The 23,932-nt window shown below is 37.3% G+C and overlaps 1 protein-coding gene across 19 annotated transcripts in view; it reads right to left on the reverse strand.

Annotated features, from left to right (window-relative positions):
* Window positions 1-23,932, reverse strand: part of SYNE1 (spectrin repeat containing nuclear envelope protein 1) — a 309,124-nt gene that overhangs the window by 73,405 nt on the left and 211,787 nt on the right. For 13 of the 19 annotated variants that reach the window (XM_027688404.1, XM_027688437.1, XM_027688413.1 and 10 more), the window contains 14 exons: window positions 22,532-22,726; window positions 18,996-19,169; window positions 17,024-17,215; window positions 12,733-12,867; window positions 12,011-12,117; window positions 10,467-10,617; window positions 9,566-9,700; window positions 9,254-9,409; window positions 8,193-8,402; window positions 6,767-6,868; window positions 4,895-5,014; window positions 2,892-3,092; window positions 1,498-1,671; window positions 928-1,059 (listed from right to left, as the gene is read on the reverse strand). In XM_027688404.1, coding sequence (XP_027544205.1) covers window positions 928-1,059; window positions 1,498-1,671; window positions 2,892-3,092; window positions 4,895-5,014; window positions 6,767-6,868; window positions 8,193-8,402; window positions 9,254-9,409; window positions 9,566-9,700; window positions 10,467-10,617; window positions 12,011-12,117; window positions 12,733-12,867; window positions 17,024-17,215; window positions 18,996-19,169; window positions 22,532-22,726 — 2,184 coding nt within the window. The remainder of the gene's footprint in view (window positions 1-927; window positions 1,060-1,497; window positions 1,672-2,891; window positions 3,093-4,894; window positions 5,015-6,766; window positions 6,869-8,192; window positions 8,403-9,253; window positions 9,410-9,565; window positions 9,701-10,466; window positions 10,618-12,010; window positions 12,118-12,732; window positions 12,868-17,023; window positions 17,216-18,995; window positions 19,170-22,531; window positions 22,727-23,932) is intronic. The other 6 variants (XM_027688518.1, XM_027688501.1, XM_027688432.1 and 3 more) reach the window with 2 other exon arrangements.

The following is a 23,932-nucleotide window of genomic DNA, read 5'->3' on the forward strand; positions in this document are numbered from 1 at the left end:
GATTGCAATGGGAAGAGTACTCCAGAGATTGTAGATATTTTATCCCAAACCTCTTCAACATCTCAAGAGCACGGACCATGGCAGACAGCATTCCCACAGTAAATTTGTGGATGACAGTAATTTAGGAAGAGTGGTTGAGACAAAAAATGGCAGATAGCCCAGAGATACTTTACTAAACTTGAGGCTGGAGACAGCAGAAACATTAGAAGGCTCAAGAAGTGCAAATTCTGCACCTAGGGCAGACTAACCCTGTTTCTCAGAACAGGTTAGGAAGGGAATGGCTAGTGTATTTAACCTGACATCTTCTATAACCAAGACATTGTGAATAAGGCAAGCCACAGCACTGGCCTATATTAGGACCGTGAACAACCAGCTTTATTATCCTCATCTTCATGGAGCAGATGAGGCCACATCTAGTCCACCTGATTGTGCTTCGACCCCATTGCCCAATGAGTTGAGGAAGAAGGAAGTAGCCAGAGTCTGGTGAAGAACTATTAAGTTATTGAGGGACCTAGAGCACATATGCTTTACAAAGAGGCTGAGGGAAGTGCACTTGCTTTAGACTGACAAACAGGAGGCTAAGGGCCAGTCTAACAAAGGTCTACAACTATTTGAAGTAGAATTAAAAAGATGACAGAGGTTAATGCTCCTCAGTAGTGCCATACAATACAAAAAGGACAATGGTGACAAAGCTGAAAGTTGAAAGTACAGATTGGGCATTATAGAAAACCTTTTCAGTAGGTGGTGGTGCAGGACTGCAATTGGTCCCCTGGTCAGCTGTGGGATCTCCATCTTTCAAGGTTTCCAAAGCTGTTGCTGCTCCAGCCCATGACAACTGTACTGCTTCCAGTGGGAGGCTGGACTAGATGACCTTCAGAGATCCCCTTTATCCAACTTTTCTGTAGAGAACATCTAAAAAGCACCAACCTGAAAAAGTGTAATCCGATCTGTAAGCCTGTCCTCAGTCTCTTCCACCAAACCAACAGTGGGGATGTTTCCTTCAACAGATTCCAGCTGTCTGGTAAGTTCCTGGTAATCTTCATCTAGATGTGTCCAGGTCTACAAGAACAAATTATACATGTATATGGTGAATCTGAGTATCTAGAATTTTTATTATTTGTATTTTCGATCTGAAATCCTATAGCTTCATGGTTGTGAAAGTACAGAAATAACAATACAGATGTCCAGCAAACATGTAACAAGACACCATCTCTATAACAAGCTCAACTTTTGCTTAGAACACATGGATAAAACTGTCATGCTCTCCTTACTAGCTAAAGCTAAGCAGTTCTTAAAACTTAGATGAAAACAACTTGTGTCTCCTGAAGGTCACAACAGTTAAATAGAAAAGATTGCACATAGTCTATCAGTGCCTTGTGTGTACGACAAAAGGAACCAATGTCCATCAGTTCTGTCCAAGCACAGGAAATCGACATTACAGTATATCCTGGTGGTTAATCACAAAGGCAGTACAGAAAAGATCACAGAAATTCTCACCTCTAGAATGTATTCCAGCTCCACACCTCGTTTATGAGCCAGCTTTAATATAGCTGAAGCTTGTGTCATTAGCTCTGAATGTGACTGAGTTTCCTTTAAGAGAGCAAAGCTACTCATCTTTCTAAAAAGTGTTTCTGTCAGGATCATGTGAGACTCCAACCCTTGAAAGTATTCCTGAAAAATTTGGGTGTGAGGGTAGAGGAAGAATAAAAAAGAGAAAGTGCAATTGTTACATTTTACGATATAAGCATTTCAATTAAGTATCTACAGACATAGAATAAGGTAAATTTTTCACTCCACAACATTTCGCATAGTCCAGTAGGTAACTTAAAGAGGACAATAGTCTTTTCAAAGAAAGAAGTCAGTCATGCTTTCCACACAAATTCCATCCTGACCCTGATTCCATAAACAAAAATAGCGTAAATCGGACAACCACTCCCAAAAAATTCTGCCTAATAAAAACATGTGGAAAATCCTTGTTACATTTGTGGGTGCTATTAGCAAACGTAAATTTCTGTTGAAAATAAATGGAGTGGTGGATGAAATTGCTATGTAGCATGACGACAAGACTAGGAACTTGTTATTAGAATAAGGAAGAAAATGCAATCTACCTGGGTTCACCTTCAACAAAGCATTTGAAACTCAGTGTGTCAGAACAGTTCATTGACTTCAATTTAAAATAAAGTCTGGCCCACCACTCTGAAAAGCTCCTGAATCTTTAGGAACAAAAGGTTAGCAATTTGCTCTTTACAAATGTCCTGGTTTCAGCTGGGGTAGAGTTAATTTTCTTCTTAGTATCTGGTACAGAGCTATGTTTTGGATTTACTATCGGAATAATGTTGATGACACACTGATATTTTGGTTGTCGCTGAGTAGTGCCTACCCTCAGTCAAGGACTTTTCAGTTTGCCATGCTCTGTCAGGGAGGAGATGCACGAGAAGCTGGGAGGGACCATGGCCAGGACAATTGACCTGAACTAGCCAAAGGGATATTCCATACTACAGAACATCATGCTCAGTATATAAACTCAGGGGAGCTGTCTGGGAGCTGCTGATTGCTGCTTGGGGACAGGCTGGGTATTGGTCAGGAGGTGGTGAACAACTGTATTGTGCATTACATTTATTTCTCTTGTGTTTATTTCTCTCTCCATTACAATTATATTTACTATTTCTATTATTATTATCAGTAGTAGTGTTATTAGTATTATATTGTATCTTGTTTCAATTATTAAACTGTTCATATCTCAACTTTTTGTTTCTGATTCTCCTTCTCCCCAGGGAAGGAAGGGGGAAGTGAGGAAGCAGTTGCCTGGTATTTAGTTGCTGGCTGGGGTTAAACTGTAACAACAAGCTTACCTTCACGATTAGTCCTGAAATATGTTCCCAGTTTCTTACCTTATGTTTGTCAAGCAGCAATCGAACCTCTTCCTTAGAAGAAACAATCATTTTCTGGTCACCAGCCATTTTTTCTTGGCCTGTTTCTACCAGGTCAGCCAGGTCCTGCAAAGCCCGCTCATACTGGCTCTTAAGAGCCATATTCTGATTCAGATCACTCCGCCTGGATCCAATGATCATCAGCAGCTCATCATACTTATCCTGGGGGGCAAAGGGCAGCAATGGTGATTCTTATTTCACACTTTACATATCTTCCTAGAGGCAATCTTACTGTCCCTGTACTCCTCTGTGAATACTAGCAGAATAATATCTATTTCCAGCTCAAAAAGGATTTGCAGATATACTGACTTCCCTGATTAATAAACAGCTCACCATTTAAAGACAATAAAAATAAGCAAGACCTTCAACTCTTTCAAGGGCATGCATTCAGGAACAAAATTAGAAGAATCCCAAAAACTTAATATAAGTAGCGAAGGAGCATGGTGATTGGGCTTAAGGCATCAAAAAACAGTGACTACTGCACACTGCAGATGCTGTTTGCATTTTACTTTTTATAATGAAGAGGACTGGATGGACTCCATCACGGATCCAGACTATAGGCACCTTGAAGTCAGATATGTTTCCTCCTCCTGCCCCAGTACCTTATTGGTAGCAAGCAAGATACATACAACTTACTGTAAAAAACAAACTACGCCTAAAATAGCAATATACTTTATATAGAATGTTTTCTACTATATGTAGAAAAAGTGCAATGTGCATTTCACAGTGTTCTCATACTGCCAAATTACAAAACAAGACAAAACAAAATATCTCATCAATTCCTGTATGTTATTATTCATCTTGTATACCTCGACCATAAAAGTGAGAACAACCTACAGATGCTTTTCTTCACCTGAACAGGATTTTTTTCCTGTTTTGGTTTTAAGAATTGTATTCTGAGAACATACATCTGACTGTGAGAATAAGCCCACACTTTTGATCAAAACAAGACATTCAGAAACTAATAAACAAAAATATCTCTATGATCATCCAGTGCTATAACAAAGTGCCCACCCTCACACTGCAGACTGGTTCTCCTAGCTTTAAACAGAAAATTGTGAGAAGCCCATCTGTCAAAAAAAGCAAAAGGACGACTTTTCTGAAAACTGAAATGAAGGGGAGGGGGCACATAATGACACATAATTCGACAGAAAAAAAACCAAACCAACCAAACAAACAAAGAGCAAAGCAAACCAAAACAAAAAAAACCAAAACCCTAAACCAGCAGGAGGTGGTAAGACCAAAAAGATAAAGAACTGGGCAAAAGACATATTCCCACAAATCCTTTGTCATTAATTTTTAATTGATGTCATTGTCCTGTTGGCTTAATAAGTTTACGGTCCAATTTCGTAGATTTCATTTGCTTCTAATTTATTGTTATGTCATTGCAAATTATAAAATTCAGTCATAAATCTTCTCCTTGATCTTTCCTTAAGCATTCCCTACATCACCATAAAACTGCTCACAGAAGGGTTTTAACAGATTTATAGAAGTTCTGGATCAATTGCCCACATTATCTACATGAGAGTTGTTCTAGTAAAAGCAGAACATTTCTAGTTCCAGATCACACTTAGCTCTCTATCCCCCTTCACTCTATTTTTTTTAATGACAGATGTGAGGCAATACCAAACTGCAGATCATGAGACACTGGTGAGAACAGGGATGAACCTTCAGCAGAAATTTATGTTTACCTGCTTAACTTTATCTGTTTGAAAAAGGAGATAACAAGAGCTGACAGAAAACGTATTTTTGTAGATTTTTCCAATTAATATTCCTAATAACAGAGATGTTGGAAAATCCAAAGAGGCAGAAATAGAAAAACTAGGTGAATCAGAGAGAACATAATTTTTTATACACACTGAAAGGGTTTTAAATACCTTTTCCTAAACTACTTTATGAACAATAAAAAGAAGCCTTCCATTGATATCACCAGACACATCTAGGATGGAACTTATGAACCATACCTGGATCTTAGACAACTCTTGTACAGAAGGTTGGTCAATTTGTAGTTTGTCTATACGCTTCTTTAATTCATTGATTCCAGCATCTAGTTCCTTCAAACCTTCTTCTGCCTGCAGTATGACCTGTATTTGAAAATTACATTGCTTAGTCTGAGGTTTTAATAACAGTATTGTAGCTGCCATATGGTAATATTCTTTTCTGCTTGAAGTACTAATCAGTCCTTCAATGTGCTGAAATTTTAAAGGATACTATAAAGAAAATGTGTTAATTCAAAGTTAGGAGAGCCCAGTTTGTTTCTTAAAGTTAAATAAATATGTCATTATTATTTTTTAATAACCAGATGTTTTAGTATCATACACTATTTTATACCAAACATCACTGTGAAGTTCCATATTTTTAATTACATAGTACAGGCCCAAAAGGACTTTTCTTTCCCCAACACCTTGTTTTAAAGCTTTCTTTTTATTAACACTCATTCCTGTCATATCCAAGCACCAAGCAAACAACCAGTGTAGCACAACATACGTATGACAGCAAGGAGTCATAGAGTCCTTTTGGGACAAGGATGGGGCCAAAATTACTGTTAAGGAAAAAGACTTGTACATCCCCTTTTGCACTTGGAACACTTACAGATTAGGAACACAAGTTGGTAATTGCAAGTATATGTAGGTGATAAGTTTTTTCAAAGCTTTCCTAGGTCTCTGCTGAAGTAACGCATGCAGACTATTACAAAGCACGAAGTAGGCTCCTGTAGTTAAAGTCCTTTGATAAGGCCCTTTCTTGGAAACTGCTTATCCAAGTATGCTTAAACTATGCGCATGAAGTAGAACTTCTGCCTCCCAGTAACACGGAGTATGCAGAATACAGTCACTAAACTTCCACTTCATGCAACTAAGTTACCTGGCTGGTTGAGGGCCTTATTTCTACTTTTCCAATCACACATTGAACAAACAGCAATGCTTTTAAGTTTGAATGTTTTATCAGACAAGGCAGATTTTCAGAAATAAAAAATTTCACTTCCTTTTGTTACCACATTGTTTTCCTAGTTTCTAGTTAAATTAATCATACAGGAGATACATTTTTGCTAATCTTTCATTTCATGGAAGATAGAAAAGAAAGACATAGTGCCACCTCTCTTATTCACACAGGAGACATAAATTCAGAATTTGAATGTCAGGTATATAAAATCCAGTATTTTTGTTTAGCTGAAGGGTAAGTCTTTTCCATTCTTTCACCTGCTGGCATCAGACATCAGTAGGCCTTGAGTAACAAGAAACATCTTTAAAAAGTAGCCCTTAGCATACTTAATCCATTTTGCACTGGCAAAACAGAAAGAAGAAAACAGGATATACTTTTTCATATAAATAATTAATTATTCATCAGGCCATTCCTGATAAAGAAAAGCTCATTATTACCTTAAATTAAAATGAGTAACATTCAAGATATCACTATAAACTAGGGCAGAAGAAAGTGTCTTTGGTTTTTAATACAGTTTAATAGTCAAACAATTTAGCAAAAATTGGGGCCTTTTTTGTTTATTATGTTTTCTTTCTTTCTTTCAAATACCCAGTATATGCATAACTAGGTACTAGGTCAGCTGGGGGATAAGAAAGACACTTTTTGGAGGTTTTGGGGTTTTTTTTGTTTGTTGGGGTTTTTTGTTTGGTTTTCTGTTTGTTGGTTTGTTTTTTGTGCCTTTTTGTTTTATTTATTTACAAACATGTGTAGTACTGTCTTGGAAATACTGATTTTCATATACTTCATGAACACATATATTCTCCCATAAAATGCAATTGTTCTCTAGAACCTATTTATACTTTGGATAGAAACTTTACCTCTTCCCCTCTCCCCAGGTAATAGACACGTGATAATACCTGCATTTGTTCTGTTTCTGGTCTGTCAGCTGCCTCTGCTAGTTTCTGTAGAACTAAGTATTTGTTATCAGCCACCGATGTAAACAGGAGCTTCAGATCATTCTACAGGAGACAAAACCAACAACAAATTATATCCTATCACAGCACAAAACAACTGAAAAAGATTGCATGTTTCAAAAAGTTTAAAGCATTAAAATGTTACATGATCAGCAGTGCAGCATAAAACCTATTAAAAATTGGAAGCATCATAATTAGCCAATGCAAAACATTTAACATGGCTGAAAATCCATAGCTGGATATATATGAGCTAAAAGCTAAACCAACTCCTATTCAAAACATATCCCATGAACACACTTTTGCTTTTGCCTTCCTATCAGATAATTAATTACCAATGGTCATTAGCTTCATTTAACAAAAAGATGTTATTCTTGTGCAGTTAATTCTACCACATATGCTTGTAAATAAGCTAGGTTTTACTTTTTAAGAGAAGCATTTTTCCTTGCAAACTTGAGCAAACATAACAAATAAGTAAACAAGGTTTCCACACTTTGGGCTAACTACATGCTACAACTTTTAGAATACCTTATCAGACCAGACACATTAAATATTACTTAACAATTTTGCCAAGGTACAATCAATTATCTTTTTCATGCATTCATCTCAAAAGAAAATTATCAGCACATTTTTCTGAGACTTTCAGTATTACATGAGGAGCATGACTGAATTTTTATTGGTTTTTAAATGCATTAATTATTTTAAATACTAAATATCACCAAGAATAATGCAAAGGATTATAATCAACTTTCCTTTTTCAGCAAAGGAAGGTCTTTAATTGAAAAAATGTAGACTGCAGAGGAAAAGTTATTGAATTTGGAAAGAAATCGGGAAGTAATAACCTATGAAAAGATGACACTAACCTAAAGACACTAGGAATCTATTTTCCTTGGGTTGGTTTTTTTTGTAATTTATGGGTTTTTTTAATTAAAACTAAACCATACTGGAGGCTTTATATAATGATAATATTAGGAGAGAAGGTAGAGACAAAGTAAAATATAAAAGCACTTCTGAACTCTGTTTGAAAAGTTTTCTGAAAGTGCAAATTTCTTCACTTATCTTCATTTTTTCAGCTTTGCTCAGTACAGACTTCCTTTGACGTAACATCAGCAGGATGAGACAGCATGAAATGATTGATCACTTTACAATAATAGCATGAGTTGCAGAAGACTTCTAGCAGAGAGTTTAAATTTTGAGTAATTATTTGGGTGCCAAGTTCTGCATAGTATGAGTAGTTTGATTTTTCAATAAAAACTTGTGCCAATATTATTCTTTTATTTGGTGCCAAAAATTCTCATTGCTTTAAGAATGACAGCCTTTATAGCCCCATTTGACATGTACCCCTGTTAATTCCATCACATGGACCTCATACCTTGAACGTGACTATTTGCTGGATCCGTCCTTTCATCTGATGGCATCTCTGATTTACTACTGACTCCAGTAAGGTCAGTCTTTTCAGGAGACAATCCAAAGTGTCTTCTATGATAACCCTATTATCACTATGGTCAGGAAATATCTGAGCAAATAAACTCTTGTTCTTATCCACTTCTTCTGTTATGTCTTTGATTTCTTTGGCAAGAGACTAATTTTGCAGAAAAACAAAAGTGACAGTCAGACACTCTGGAAAGAAGGCAAAAATTTTGCCATACGCATTGTCAGTTTTGCTGTGATGCAGTGAGTTTTTTGCATTGTTAGTATACACACACTAATTAAAGTTTTGCATCTGCAGTAATCTTTGATAGTAAAAAGACTCCAGGCTGCTACAGGTAAAACAAGTGCTGGAACAAAATGATGTAGAATCATAGAAACATTTGGGTTGGATTAAAGGTCATCTAGTCCAACACCCAGAAGTAAATAGTGACATCTTCAACTAAATCAGAATGCTCAGAGCCCTGTCCAGACTGACTTCAAAAGTTTCCAGGGATGGGGCATCCACCACCTCTCTTGGTAACCTGTTCCAGCATTTCACCACTCTTGTGAAAAATTTCTTGCTTGCATCTAGTCTGAATCTATCCTCTTGTTTAAGACAGTTATTCACCTATGCCTCTGTGTCCCCCCATTATTCCATTCTTTCCCCCTCCTCCCACTCCCAATTAATGTTGATGAATTTGTGCTGTTTCTATATCCAGAGCACTCCTCCCTCTTTTTCACTTTGTTTCAATTTCAACATTATGGTGTTTGCTAATACTTAGGAAAGAAGCTAAACAGAAGAAAAAAATTATGTTTAATTCTCTTCTGACTAGGAAAAATTGCCACAACATTCTCTACATGGTCAATAAAGTTACTTCTACCAGTAGCAGAACACTGCAATTACATAGAGATTATGTCAGCAACATGTCATTTATCCAGGATTCTAATACTTTTTTTCTTAACACTACATAAAATGCACACTTACTGACAATCGAAAGAAAGTCCTATCCACAGATTCCTTACCTCTTGCTTGCAGAGGTATGTTTCTGTTTCTTCCTCTGGCAACAGAGCTGTAGCAACAAAGACCTGCTCTTCCACACCATCTAGCCACATGGATGTGGCTGTGACACCGTCATACAGCTTCTGTTCAAGATGCAGGGTCTCCTCCATCTGTCCAGCCTAGGCAAAAGGAAACAAGAGATGTCCACAGTAGAAGATATTCTTTCTAACTTCTAGTATTTAGGAGAGGCCTGAATTTTCAGGTGGTAGCTAGAGGAGTTTTCACTGTACACATAGTTTTGCTGGAGGACAGGTGTAAAGACAATTGAAAATTACCTCAGATGAGACATCTTCAAAGGCCTGATTCAATTCAACCAGTACTGGTGAGATGGAGGATTTATCTTCATCCTGTCTCTCCTCTTTATACAAAGGCATTCCAGGTATCAGTCTGTTTGGTCTGCTATAAAGCTGCTGAGAGAAAAGTACTAATTAGGATGCTTCTACCATACAGAGGGCAAAAGATTCTCTACTGACTGAGGCTATCACCAGCTACTGCTCATGGTCCTCCCACAACTGTTCTGTGTCATGAATACCTTGAATAAAAGACTTCTCAACAGGAGCTAAAACTAAATTTTTTAACAAAAATATAATTAATTACTGTTGAATTAATACAAGATATTTAGAACTTTGGAAGCAGATTAATGGAGTGTTATGTAAAGAACAGTAGGCCTGGGTCTATTAAAAATAAAATGGAGGATGTACGTTAATATAAATCTTGGATTGTCCCCCAATTTAGTTGATTAATCCCTGTTTCTTTCAGTAAAAATTAGGAGGCTGAAATCCCTCACCCAGTGAGATCAAGAATTGAATGTAATGAATAAATTCAAACTGAAAATAACAGTTTTTTCTCTAAGCTGTTGTCAGAGTACTGATCAATTCCAGAGGGATAATTTGTTACAGAATTATCCCGAGTTAGATAAGTAGACAAACATTTTGTCTGAGCTCTTTCTTCCTTTCTAGGTCATTAACCTGAATGGAAGTGCAATTCAAATCACTTTGAACAAAAGCAGTGCTACTGCCAATATTTAAAAGTTTTTTAAGATTTCACAAAAATAAATTGTTTCATATTCTCTGCATTAACTACAGCACCTTAATGCATCAGATATGCACACATTGTACCTTTTGTTGCGCAACTGCTTTCATAGAAAAAATGAAAAGAGAAATTCAAAATAGCTACCAGCTGTTCTTTTTCCAAAGCTTTCTGGAGCAGTCTCTGCTTGGTACTGAATTCCTGGTTTAGGCTTTCCCATTTCCTCTTCATCTGTTCTTCAAATGATGGCTTCTCACCTTTTAAGACTAATTCCTCTGAAAGTGTATCAGGCTTTCCACTGATTCAGAAGATGCACAAAGGTTTAACAAACAGAAAAGTTATAATCATTTAAGGTGTTTATTTTCTCTTTCCATTAGGAAATTCAACATTTAAATTAAGTGCTACTTTTTGGAGTTTTGACTCTTTTTTTCTTTTTCAGATAATAAGACAAAGCCTGGTTTGAACAGTAAGAAGTTCTTGCCTGATGGAATGAAATGTACATTCTTTCTAAGAAACTGTTTAGAGTTGCAAGTACCCCTATTAAGTTAAAAAAAAACAATAATAAACAAACCAGACTGAATATACATTGAAATGTAATCTATAAACAAGTTTTACTTCAAAGCATGAATTAAAATAAATATTTCATCTGACTCCTTCCTCACCTCCTTTCTCAAAATGTAACATGCAAGATAACCATATGCGTTTAGCTTTGGTAAACACTGAATCAAATTCAGTACTTTCTGTTTGATTTTTTTTTATTTGTTTCTATAGTATATCATCATGTGGCAGAAGGAAGCCTCAAACAGAATGAGACAGGTTAAGTACTTTCTGCCATTATAATTAAAAATACCCACACTTAAATAATAAAAATGCTGAGGAAAAGAACTTGCGGAGTATGGCTTACATTCCCTGTGCATAAAACTTGTTTCTGCTGTTTCATGAACTACTTTCATGTTCTAGACTTTGGTATGCTGGAGGAGCCACAAAGGTGCTTCTCACTATTACTGAGATCCATCAAGGAATATTTTAACTGAAGGGTTGACTGCTCCTTGATTCTTGAACTGGTAATGTTCACTCTGGTTTCCTCTTCCCAAGACCTTGCCCTTCCTGCTTCCTGAAAGTCAGCATCAGTAGTAGGCAGTAGTTTTCTTCTGCCCTCTCTAGGGCAGAAGTCTCTCCCAGACAGAGCTGAGGCTTTCATAGGTATTTACTTCCTCTCAAATGGGCAAGTGTGTAAGAAGATACAGACCAGAGCTGAAATTCAAAATACACAAGGCTTCAAAAAGAAAAATATTAACTAATGGCAGGAAAAATAAAATTAAGCAATGAGTATCCCATCTGGCAGATGCCAATGTTTCAGAGGTAGCTGTGATACACACCAGTGGTGGTCCATAAAGTTATGGATCCACTGCTTGTCTAATGAGTCCTACTACTTTTTAATTTTAGTGTGATGCTTGATAATAAGAATAAAAGGCATTTCTAAATGTTGAAGGTGATCTATCAGCATAAAAGTTTGTGTAACTATATAATCAGACCCCTGAATTATAAGCCAGGAATCCAGTATCCTAGGTGCTGTATCAAAATGATGAAACAAAAATTAGAAGATTATATGCAGAAAAGGGATGTAAACATTAGGATGTCAAAGCCCAGTCATAGAAATTTACTTTTCAGAACAACACATCAAAGCACACCTTATACACAGGCCTTCTGTAGCACCTTGCTGTGTTAGGATTTCTCCTCCACGGCATGCAACTGATCGAAGCAGATTCTTCTGCTCTTCCAGCTCTTGTTCCAGCTCCTAGCATAGCAAGTTACAAAAACAAGAACAAATCTCAAACAAAGTGTCTTTGCCTTGAAAGGATATGTCTACACTGCATACCTGTCATGCAAAGTAAGCTGAGCTATTTCTGATATGCCTTGCTTCAGCACCAAAAGCAGTCAAAAATCTCCACCAAGGGACACAGAAAAGTCGTATGCATAAACTGTATTGTTGAACTAATTAACTAATGCAATGCAGCTTCTGAAATCCATCCTAGCGAAGATATCTGCATATCATGCAACAATATACCAGCCGATGTGTGCATTTTTGCTTCTATAAAACAAAAATTATTACTTTTAATACTCTCTTTTAATAATCTCTCTTTCAAGTAACTTAAAGGGTCGATTGTTTTAATTTACTGATGGACATAAGAAGTATAGAGTGACTTGGTGAATCGACCATGGTCACCTAGGAAGTCTGGTCTGCTTGACTGTTACAGATATAAGATAGTGAACTCGCATGCATCATTACAAAAGCGCTGAGTAAGAAAGATCATAAAACATAATATTTCAGCAGAAATATTAACAAGAATGGCTCAGCTATAGTACTAAGCATAATCTAAAGATAGGAGTAAAAGAAATACAAAACACCAACTTTCTGTTGCTGCAGGGTACTCTGCTGTTGCTGTGAGCGGGTAGTTCTTGCTTGTGCCAGCCATTCTTGAACACTGGGGCTTTGTGAGGAAACAAAGTCCAGACCACTCTCCTCCTTTTCTTGTAATGATCCCTGCTTTAAAAAAGAGAAAGAAATACTTCAAAAAATCTCTTACATTGTTAGAGAGATGGCAGGTCCAGCTCATCTACTCAAAATCACCTTCCACCTCTCAAGCTGCTAGCTCACATAAATTCTGAAGTGAGCAATGACTCTAGATTTCTAACTTCTACTGGCTTTTGCTTACTAGCAAGAAAAGAATCCCTAAAAATGTAAAAATAAACATGCACCACTGCACTCAGCAGAATCAGAGACCAGAGGTCAGAGACCATGGACTGATGTGTTTCTGAAGACTGTTCTGCTTCTAAAAATCAGTCTTGATGTGTAGTGGAGGATGCTGCTTTAACTGGCAATGCAGGGAATCAATGGTTTGTTTCTGCCAAGTTTTCAATTTAATTAAAGCCAATTTTTTTATCTGACTGAAAAGGAGAAAATGCTGATTGTCATTCTAGTCTAAATTTATTTATCAATAAGTACAGAACTCTATCTATGGTTGGCAGAAACACACTCAGTTAACAGCAGATTATATGATATGAACAGTAGAGACAGTAAGAGAGACCAAATCACTGAATGTTAGAACAGCACAGCAAAAGCAACAGTTTCTTCAATTCATACTTCTATTGTTATGTTTTTCCAACATGAGTGATTAGATAGGCTTTCTGTGTAAGCAAAGCAAAGAACAACAAATGCCTTGATAGCTCCAAAAACTGTTTTATCAATTTCTTGACTTCCAAAATCCATGTTGGCTGTAAGTTTAAATAATTTTAGCAGCCAGCATATTCAGATGTAGGGATTTTAACATGCTTGGCCTTACGTTAAAGACAGATTTGTAGGTCTGGCTACTTAGATGTACGCATCTCTCTGGATTTATTTAATACTACGTGCAGTGAGAGGATGACTGCAGAGTTTGTACCTTTTCCTTTTTCTTTTTTTTTTTTTAGAGCTTCAAGAACTAAAGCTGGGGCTTAATTCCTCTCCCATCTTGTCTATATATTTCATTTTTGTAGGATTCATATTTTGCCCATGATTCAGCTCTTATTCTCAATAGATTGCCAAATGGTTCAGACATTACAGCAGGCTCTCCAAAACAAACACATGTTCTGCCTTCCAGAGGACCTTTCTCTTAAATCAGACAGGGACGAGCAGGGCTGAAGGTGACTGAGGAAATTCCTCTTGCCTCACTCAGTGATCCTTGTGCTAACAACTGAGATGGACCTCTGCCACCAGTGTCCCTGCCACCAGGCACTGAAACAGCGGAGTTTTGCTAAGTAGTAGAAGTTAGGTGTAAGAGATCAATTTTGGAGGTACTGGAGTTGAAAGGACTGATTAGTGTTAGAGGATATAAACTGTAAGAGAAGTAACACAAGCAAGTAGGTATCTGGAGCTGGAAAGAATCATTAGCCCTTGCTCTATGAAATAACTTTGTTTTACTAAGGATTCATTTTGCAGGTAGACTGTGTTACTTCACCTTGTAGCAACAAGTTTCTAGAAAAGCCGATGTAGTTGAAGTGTTAACTATGCCAGTACAGGAGACCAGGTTGGGCAAAGTAAATATTATGTGAGGGCTAAAGAGGGTCTGGAATTCTAATTTTTTTTCTATTAAAAATTAGAAAACAGACAGTCTTTCTGTAATTTTTTTGGGGAAAAATCTGTTTCATTTTATATACTCTAAGGACTATAGCTGTTCAATTTGTAAATTCCTTTAGAGAATAGTATCTAGTTCTTCATTGCACTTGGGCAGGCTGGTTGATTTCAGTTAGATTTTCAGTCTCCTCCTCTTTGGGAAGAGGACTGAGAAGCTACAATCCTGGAATTATACTAAGACGAATAAACAGTAGTCCCACAGTTTCTTCAATAGCAGAGCATAAAAGGGATTGTGGCATTTGTGGATGCAATGAGGTTTTGCAAATATGCTATTGTGCATACTTTTCAGATCAAAGGTATTTGTGAACCAGACTTTATCATTCTCAAATCAAAGAAAATAAGTTTGAAGAAATACAGTTGCACTTTTATTTGAATTCTGGAACCGTATTATATTCCCTTTACATAGCCAGGGAAACATACGTTTGAACCCACTCATTCCTGGGAACTATCTACTGCAGTACAGAAATAAATGGAAAATCCCTGAAGAAGATGGTAAGGAAATTGATCTCTCAAAGAATTTCAGAATCACACAAACTTATATGAGGCATAATTTTTCCTGTGAAACTGAAGTCATTCCTCCCCACAAATCCTTTGTAATAAAAAGTAAAGAAACAGTATCTTGTTTGTTTTTTTTTACTGCAGAATCCATTGTAGTTCTTTGGTTTTTAAGGAGTCTATTTAGTTTTATTGCCTCGAAATCAGAGAATAAACAGTAACAAGGCAATATTTTATTTATCTTTCAAAGTGCTACCTTTGGAGACAGGTACAGGAACTCTCCTCATCCAGCATGTTTCTGATTAGTTTCTAATAAAGAAGTTGGTCTCCAAGTCATTTTTCCATATCATTAGTGACACTCATTACCTAAACTCAGAAGCAAAACTGAAATTGCTGCAAGGAAGTCGCAGAATCTCACACTAACTCCTAAAAAGCCTTGTGCCACAGGAATAACAGGTATGCTGAAACATGCTTTAAGGAAAATATAGCTCAGCTTTTACAAGGCTCTTGGTCTTCCTGTGCAACTTGAGAGGATCCCTCCTTTGGGTGCAGGCTGGTCTATGCCTCTGGGTAATTACAAGGTTATCAGTACATCTAGAGATATGCATAAGTCCGAGTTTTTTGCGTGCACGAACAACAGCGCTATAAGCTTGAAATGTTTCTCAGGGTTAATACAGGCAGTGAAAAGAGTTAGGGCGTTTTGGGGCATCTGATGCTCTCCATTGCCTGATTATTTGGAAAATGACATTATTGAACTTCTCATTTGAAAAAAAATGGCTCAGTGAAGATTAGAAGATGTTTTATTGCCTATGTAATTTTCTTCTGAAACTTGAGTCTTGCATCATGCAGTATCTTAAACAATTCCTTTTCTACATCTGGAAATCATTTTCTTGTTATTTTAGATATTAAAAATCCACCCAAAAATCTGTTTTAAAAGTTTCAGTAAACTAAATCACACCATTGCTTTTTAAAATTTTCAAAATATTTTAAAATTTAGTAAAAAAGTCTGTCATGCCTTTTCACTTCACAAGTAGTATATCAGAACATAGTGTCATGTGCCTGCATGCCTAATCATGAGGTTTAATATGCAAGAAAAATATTAAAGTTACTTCACCTTAGAGGCAATAGGAACAAATACCTGGGGTTTTCCTTTCCTTTTTATTTTTTTTATTTTTCTGAAGCTATGTTAAGTTCTAAAGTTATGCAGTTGCTTTGGACTAAAAATAGTTCTTAGCACATCAAGTGACTTTTCAAGCTAACCTCTCAGTAGACTTTAATCTGCATTACAAGCTAGAAATCTTTGAAGCTTATCATGTTTAATTTGCACAGCAAAGCCCAGAAAAGAAGTAAAAGAAAAGAGGGGGAGGGAGTCACAGCAGGGCAAGCAAATTCACAACCAGTCAGTCACATTACATGGTTGGGTTTCTTGTATGTAGTTGGTTCTCCACATGCTAGTTTAACCTAAAGAATGACCAAAAGCAACTGTTAAATACAATTAACGGCAACAAGCAGACCCATGCTCCTAGAAATATAAACCTAGGAGAAGACTGAGGTTAAATGAATCTTTGTTTCTATAATATTTTGTTTGGTATAATGATGCCAATAAGTATTAGCCATATTTAAAAATGTTCCCTTATCTTATGTTATCTGTTCACTGTGTTGTACTCAGGAAAGCATGTATTTAGGATTGCGCTTTTGTTGGGGGAGTGATCCTGCCCCAGAGCATACACAACTTAAAGGGACTGGGAAAAGGCGTAGAGTATATCCAGACCAAGCTAATCATCCATCTACTATAGTATTATCCTTTCAGAGCAGATAGTGAGGTTAGGATAGTTTTACCATAAAGTGGCGCTGTAAACTTGAAAATGATAAACTAAAACTTTCTATGCAGTTCTTTAGTTTGGAGTACAATTCCATTTACCAACTAAAGATGAATAACCTAAACTAAATACTTTTACTCCTTTTTGCAATTCCATAAAACTGCTATGAAAAGCCCAACCTCCTGCCACGAAACCAGTTGGAAAGAGTCACTTACCCGAATGTTGATCTGTTTGTCATGGAGCACTCTCTGCAGCTCCAGAAGGCTGCCCTTCAGTGTCCTGAGCTTCATAGCCAGCTGCTCTGCCTCATCCTTGGTGTGAGCCTTTCCCTCCATAAGCAAATTCTCGTTGTGCACAGACAGCTCTGACAAGGCTACCACCTTCTGTTCTATTTCAACCAACATGTTCTGCAGCAGCAAAAACAAAGAACCAAATTCATACATTTTCCAGCACCTGTCACGCTTTCTGGCAAGATGACCAGTGGCCTACCTCACCCGTTGCCAACCTAAGAGCAAGTCAGATTATCATTGCTTTGCTTTCCAGTCCCATTCAGAGTTCTTCAGAACATGCTTGCAAACGTTTGCATTTGCCATTTCAGTTTGCAATCTTTTTCAAAATAGGAAGCTAAAAAGTTACTTGGAAAAAACAATTTCTTGTAGAGGAGATGCTCTTTATTTGCACACTAAAGGTAGGGGTGGCTAAGAGGCTGGACTGACATCCATTGATGAGAAGAAACAAAGCACACAGCTAGAGTTACTTCTTTCCTCTTCTTTCATTTACATGTAGTCAAATGCTTCCTACCTCCTCCTATGTGTTCCTCTGGCTGTGTTGATAAGCTTCTCTTCTCACTATTTGCTCTTTCTGATTGGTGCATGACGGACTTAAGGATTTCTATATAATCCTCTTTAGTCTAAAGAGAGACTTAAAGTGACAAATCTCTGGCATGTTTATTCTCAAAAGCTACTTTCCTGACATTCCATTAACCATTCATGTATTAGAAACATAGTGCATATTTTGATCTTCCAGACTCAACTCTCATACAAGTCTTGCTCAAAAACCAAGCCTGACATCAAATGTTTTTGTTTCCATAGCAAGTGTCAAGTATGAACTTACAAATGTTTTCCTGAAGGAATGTGTGCAGGATAAGATGCACACATCTCTAAAAAATAGAAAAAAAATATAAAACTTACTGCACTAAGATTTTAAGAACCAGCAAAAGAATTGCAGCATTAACTTTTCCACAAAGTTAACCATACTTTTTGAGTTTCTTACAGATTATATTAAAAAAAATGTAGCTTTGTTTAAGTTCACAGCGTTTATCTACATACAACAAACAGCTCCCAAGGATGGGTGATGAAGAGACCGAGCAGACTGAAAATTCCAATAACGTAGTGTTCTTAGTGAAAATTCATTACTTATATGAAACTTAACTCCCATTTATCTTAAAATAATTGAGATCCTCACTCTCTGATACAAAAAGGGATCTGTTGTCCATCTGTCTCTTGTCTCTCTTGTAATTTTAATTATAATGATCATACAGTTCTAAACAATTATTTAAAAATGGAAAACTCCCACTAATTTGAGAACCTGGGTGTTATGACTGATCCAAGTCTTGTTAATAAAAGTATTTGCAGCTACTCTTATTGCAGAAACTCAGTTGTTTTGGTATTTGAGTTGATTAATATTAAAGCCATAAAAACAGCAACTACTTATGATTATCCTTTACTTTTGCATGTGTGTAGGGATTATTCCTGAAGAGAACACAACACTATCCCAGTCAGCACTGCTAGTGTGAGTATGTTCTTCAGCTGCAAAAGGAAGAGTAGGAAAGTACATTGCAGATGTTGTCCTACCTATCAAGTGAGCTGTTCAACCAATCCAGCTTGAAGGGAACAAAAAAAGTAAGTGAAGCAAATACGAGGCCTTTAAATTAAATCAAAATTACATCTGAAAGATGCAGAACTTCAAATCTTTCTGCAGTCAGACATTTTTTTTCCTACTGCTATGTTCACATGTGCTTTCTAAAGCACTGTTTGAAATCTCTAATGAAAAATTAAGAACAGACTATATTTTTTTTCACAAATCTTTGATGAAGCTAATTGAGCATATACAAGGTGCTAAGGAGCTCAGAAACTCCTCCACAAATATGCTGGCTCATCCCACTCAATAATGGTCTTAACATTTTACCTGACAGTCTACCAGCTGTGCTTCCATGTCCATAGGTTCCTCAGCAGTAACCAGAGCAGTGTCCAGCGTTGCTCGGGTATTGAGTAGCCAGTGGTCAAGCTCATCAGCTTCACAACGGTACCTTTGAAGAGCCTGCTCTTGCCGTTGTTCTTCCAGCTGCTCATTCAGTTTTTCCTAGAGACACAAAAAAGAAATAAACCACAACTATCACTTTTAGTAAGTTTTCCCTTTCTGTTCTGCACAGCTTCTATAAAATATTTTTAAGCCATAGTAAGACCTTTTTTTTACAAAATATTGCTTTCAATTGATGGGCCTGTTTTTCTGATGACTGAAATTCTGTTTCATTTCAGTCACTGTATTTCTACTTTCTTCAGAGTTCAATAGAATTCTGCTATTGGAGCCTTATAAATCATAGAATCATAGAATAGGTTGGGTTGGAAAAGACCTCCAAGATCATCAAGTCCAACCCCTGATCCAACTCCTATTATGGTCTTTTCGGCCTCCTCTTGCTGCTCTCCTTCAGGTTTTCCTCCACATTGATTCAGTTTGCTCAATTAACATAGCATTGTTTGCTTAGGGAATGGGCTGCAGGGAAAGGAGAGCAGCTTTGTCTCTTTTGGCAGCAGGCTGTTAGATAGCCTTACTGTCTCTCAAGAGAGGCACAAGAGGGGTACTTCAAGGACCCAACAGAGTACTAGTGGGCCTTAGGTATAGTCACATGGGTAAAAAGAAGACTGAAGAGTCATCTACCTTCTCTGGCCTATCAGAGTATCCCTGTGCCACAGGCTGTGGAAGAACATTAAGCTCCAATGGCTGCTGCAGTGTCAGCATTGCAGCAACACAGACACCCTGGGTCCACCCATCAGTTGGTCCATCTATTAGACAGTCAGAGAGTGATTGGCAAGTGTCACTCATCCTTGAATTGTTCCATATGAATTTGAAAACTAGCTGAACAGCCGGGCCCAGAGGGTGGTGATCAGTGGCACAAAGTCTAGTGAGCTGCCGGTACTAAGCATCAGCAAGTTTGCTAGTGACACAAAACAGGAGGAGTGGCTGATATACAAATGGTTGTTCTGCCATCTAGATGGACCCTAAAAGGCTATAGAAATGAGCTGACAGGAACAAAGGAAAGCGTGAAGTCCTGCACCTGGAGGGGAACAACCCCATGCACATGCTGGAGGCTAACCAGATGGAAAGCAGCTTGGCTGTAAAGGACCTGAGGATCCAGGTGAACACCAAGTTGAACAGCACTGGACCTTTGTAGAAAAGGAGAGCGGTGTCCAAGGCTGCATTAGGAGTGTTTCCATCAGGATGAGGGAGGTGATCCTGCCCCTCTACTTAACAGTGGTGAGTCCACATCTGGACTACTATGTCTAGGTCTGGGCTCCTGAATACAAGAGGGATACTGACTCTCTGGAGACAGTAGGGGAGATTTGGGGAATACGAAAACAAATAGGATGGTCAGAGGATACTTAGATGTATCAGATAATACGAAACCTAAGCATGTTACAAATGTTATGGAACACGGGGAAAAAATTGTACTGGATCTGGCTGGGATGGTTAACTTCATTGCAGTCTGTGCAGATAACACAGCAATGTTTTGGCTACTGCTAAAGTGTGCTAGCACAGCATTAAGGCTTTCTTTCTAACTGCCCCTCACAAAGGCCAGTAGGCTGGGGGTGAGCAAAAGGCTGGGAGAGGACATAGCCAAGACAGCAGACCTGAACTGACCAAAGGGATATTCCATACCATATGAGATTATGCTCAGCAATAAAAGCTCAGTGAAAAGCAGGGAGGGCATTTGTGGTTATGGTGTTTGTTTTCCCAAGCAACACATGCTGAGCTTTCCAGGAATGCAGCTAAACATCTGCCTGCTGTTGGGGCAGTAGTGAGTACATTCCTCAATTTTCCTTGCTTGCATGCACAGCTTTTCCTTTCCCTGTTTAAGCTGTCATTATCTTCACCCATGAGTCTTCTATTTTTAACCCATCTCACAGGAGAAGGGAGTGAGGGTGGGTGTTTGGCTGCTGGCAGGGTAAACCTACAACACTTTATAAGGAAATTCAGACCTGACTGCACAGGGAAAATGCCTCACATAGGGAAGTGTTTGCACAGCCTTTCTGAATGCTCAATTTCAATAGGAAAATAAAAAATTACTTGTCAGAATAATTTAAAAGAATAATGATAGTTGTTTGGTGTCTCTAATAATCCATAGCTAAACAGTTCTCAAGCTCTAGTTATTTAAATTAGGTCCACAGAAAGAACAATACTACCAGTCCACACCATCAACAGCAAAATGTTTTCATTACCTGTTCTATCTTTATTTCTACATTTACTTTCCTGGGGTGTTCTGGAAGATTTTATTTGTGAAATCAGAGCTATGAAGTAGACAGGTTAAATTACTGAATATTGTCTACATACAATATAGATTTCCTAATCAGGATTATTAGGGAATACTTGTGGTATTGTATCAAAGTAGCTGTCAGAATCCTAACCATAGTTAAGTGCAATCTATTTCATACGTGCTTTATCTTGAAATTATTAGTTAGCATCTCCTCCTAAGTACTATCAAGAAGTTTGTTAGATCCTGTATGGGGTGAAAGCTATAGAAAGTAAGATCCCCAATACTACTTCCAACCCCTTATTTCTAATTAAAAAATATTTTTCTTCTGAGAAGGAAAAAATTGGTGCAATTTCGTTATTTTAAGAATTACAAAGATATTTTCTAATGACCTGTTCACTGTCCCAGGTGACTGGACGGAACTAAAGCAGTTGAAGCACCCTAAGACTCTCCTGTAATCCAGTGTCTTGGTTTAACCCCAGCTGGCAACTAAGCGCTATGGCTTAGATCCATAGAGCCAATTCTCACTCCATTTCTCTGAATCAGTTGATGCTGGAAATTAGGAAGGCAGTAGTTGCTGTGTTTGTGAATTCGCTGCTGCAGTTCTTTAAAGCTGCCTGGCAGTGTTCAAAGTAGCCAAACTGTGAGCAGCTTTAAAATGACTGCATTTTCTCACCTGCATAATATATGCAGCAACATTCCTGTACATAAAGGACTTTTTAAAAATCACCTTAGTATTAAAGGATTTTTGGTAAAGCTGGTAGGCAAAGAAATAAAGGGGTTCATCTTCCATGAAAAAAGTCTGCATGCAAATCAGTGGGAAGATGAGTGTAGACAACAATGCAATGATTTGGAAGAGGTCTTATTTCTTGTTTTAAGCTTTCTCTCTTCTCTTGTCATCCAGCTTGGAGAGATGACTCCTCAGAATTTTACCGTAGATAACATGATTTTTAATATCTGCTCTTCATTACTTCATTTATGCATATATACACACACACACACACATATATATATATAAAATATATAAAACATGTGTGTTTCCAAGTACCTTCTGGTTACTTATCACTTAGAATTAAGATGAGGGGTCCACTAAAAAAAGAATGATAACTTATTAGTGAAAGGAGTTCTGAGAAATGAGCCAAAATGAAATTTTTTTTTTTTATGGTGACTAAGATGGTGATGTTTTTTCTTGTACCTCTAACAGCTGTCGTTTTCCTGATGCCTTCATTCGAATTGTGGCCATTCGTTCCACCAAGACTGTGAGAGTGGACTGCAATGCCATCTGATCAGCAGCTTCTGCATCCAATGGTTCTGAAACAAGCTCCTGGGCTAGTGATGTCTGAAGCTCAGTGATTTCTTCTTGTAACATTAAAATCTCATCCATCAAAGCCTATTTAGAAATGAGAGCAGAGAACGTATTTGATTCATTTATCAATAAGAAGAAAGTATTTCAGGAGGCATAGATTTAATATAAAACTCAAGACGACTATCCCAGGGGAGCATGAGGAACACAGAGTAGTGCAATGTATCACTGCTGGTTTGCTAGAGACAGAATTCCAAAGGACTGAGTCTTGCTTTTAGAGGCTTAAGCTAGGATCATGTATATAGTATGATAACTTAAATATGGATTTAATTTCTTATCTTGAATTTCAAACATATCACAAGAAGGAATTATTTTGGAACTATTACACATATAGATTATTCTTCCAACATATTATCTGCAGGGTATTCTAGTAGACACAGTAAAGATAATGAACAAGTAAGTGAGGGTCTGTGAGAGAAAAATAGGGACATTAGTTAGTTTCCAGCCTAAAACTTACTAACTGGACAAAGAACCTCCAGCAATGTAAGTAAATATTCAGAGTTTCACTCCATGGTGTAAAATAAGTCCCTACTCTCATTCTTATCCTATAAATCAGTTTTCAAGATAACTACAAAGGGATGCTGTACTACCAATACCTAAGAGCAGGTACTTTACTTTCACATCTGACAGTATATACACACTGGATGCATAGGACATCACACAGTGCTGCAAAGCCAAGTGTTATCCTTTTTAAGTCATGGAATTTCTACTGAAATGAGAACTGGCCCCAGTAGATAGTTTCAAGCTATCAGATAGAAGACTTAAGTAATTACAACAGACATATGTCAGATTGGTTATTTGATAAAGCATTCTCTTATTATTCAGAGCACCATTTCTCATTACTTCCCTTGGGAGGGAATTTTTGTGTGCTTTGGTTTGTTCATTTTGTTTAACAAGGTAAAGATTGTATTTTGATCAATTTACAATGCATCAGTATTGGTTATGATCTTAGTACATTTGGAAACATTATAAATATTCTTCAGCACTGATGCTGAAGAACAGTATGTGTAGATGTCACTGTAAAAAATCTTGCACAAAAGATTTTGCTGAAAATTTCAATTGGACAAACTCTCATGATCTATTCTACTTCTTTTAAAAGGCTCCTTATTAAAAGAATCCCCATCACACCTTCTTTGGAACAGTCAGAAGTCCAGAAAGGCAAGACATACAGTTAACAGAGAAGGTTCACACAACTAATGCATGTCTTTGAGGCATCCAGCCATGAAGAATGTT

This window comes from Neopelma chrysocephalum, unplaced genomic scaffold, assembly GCF_003984885.1.
Source record: "Neopelma chrysocephalum unplaced genomic scaffold, ASM398488v2 Primary Assembly neopelma1_23, whole genome shotgun sequence".
Lineage (NCBI taxonomy): Eukaryota > Metazoa > Chordata > Aves > Passeriformes > Pipridae > Neopelma > Neopelma chrysocephalum.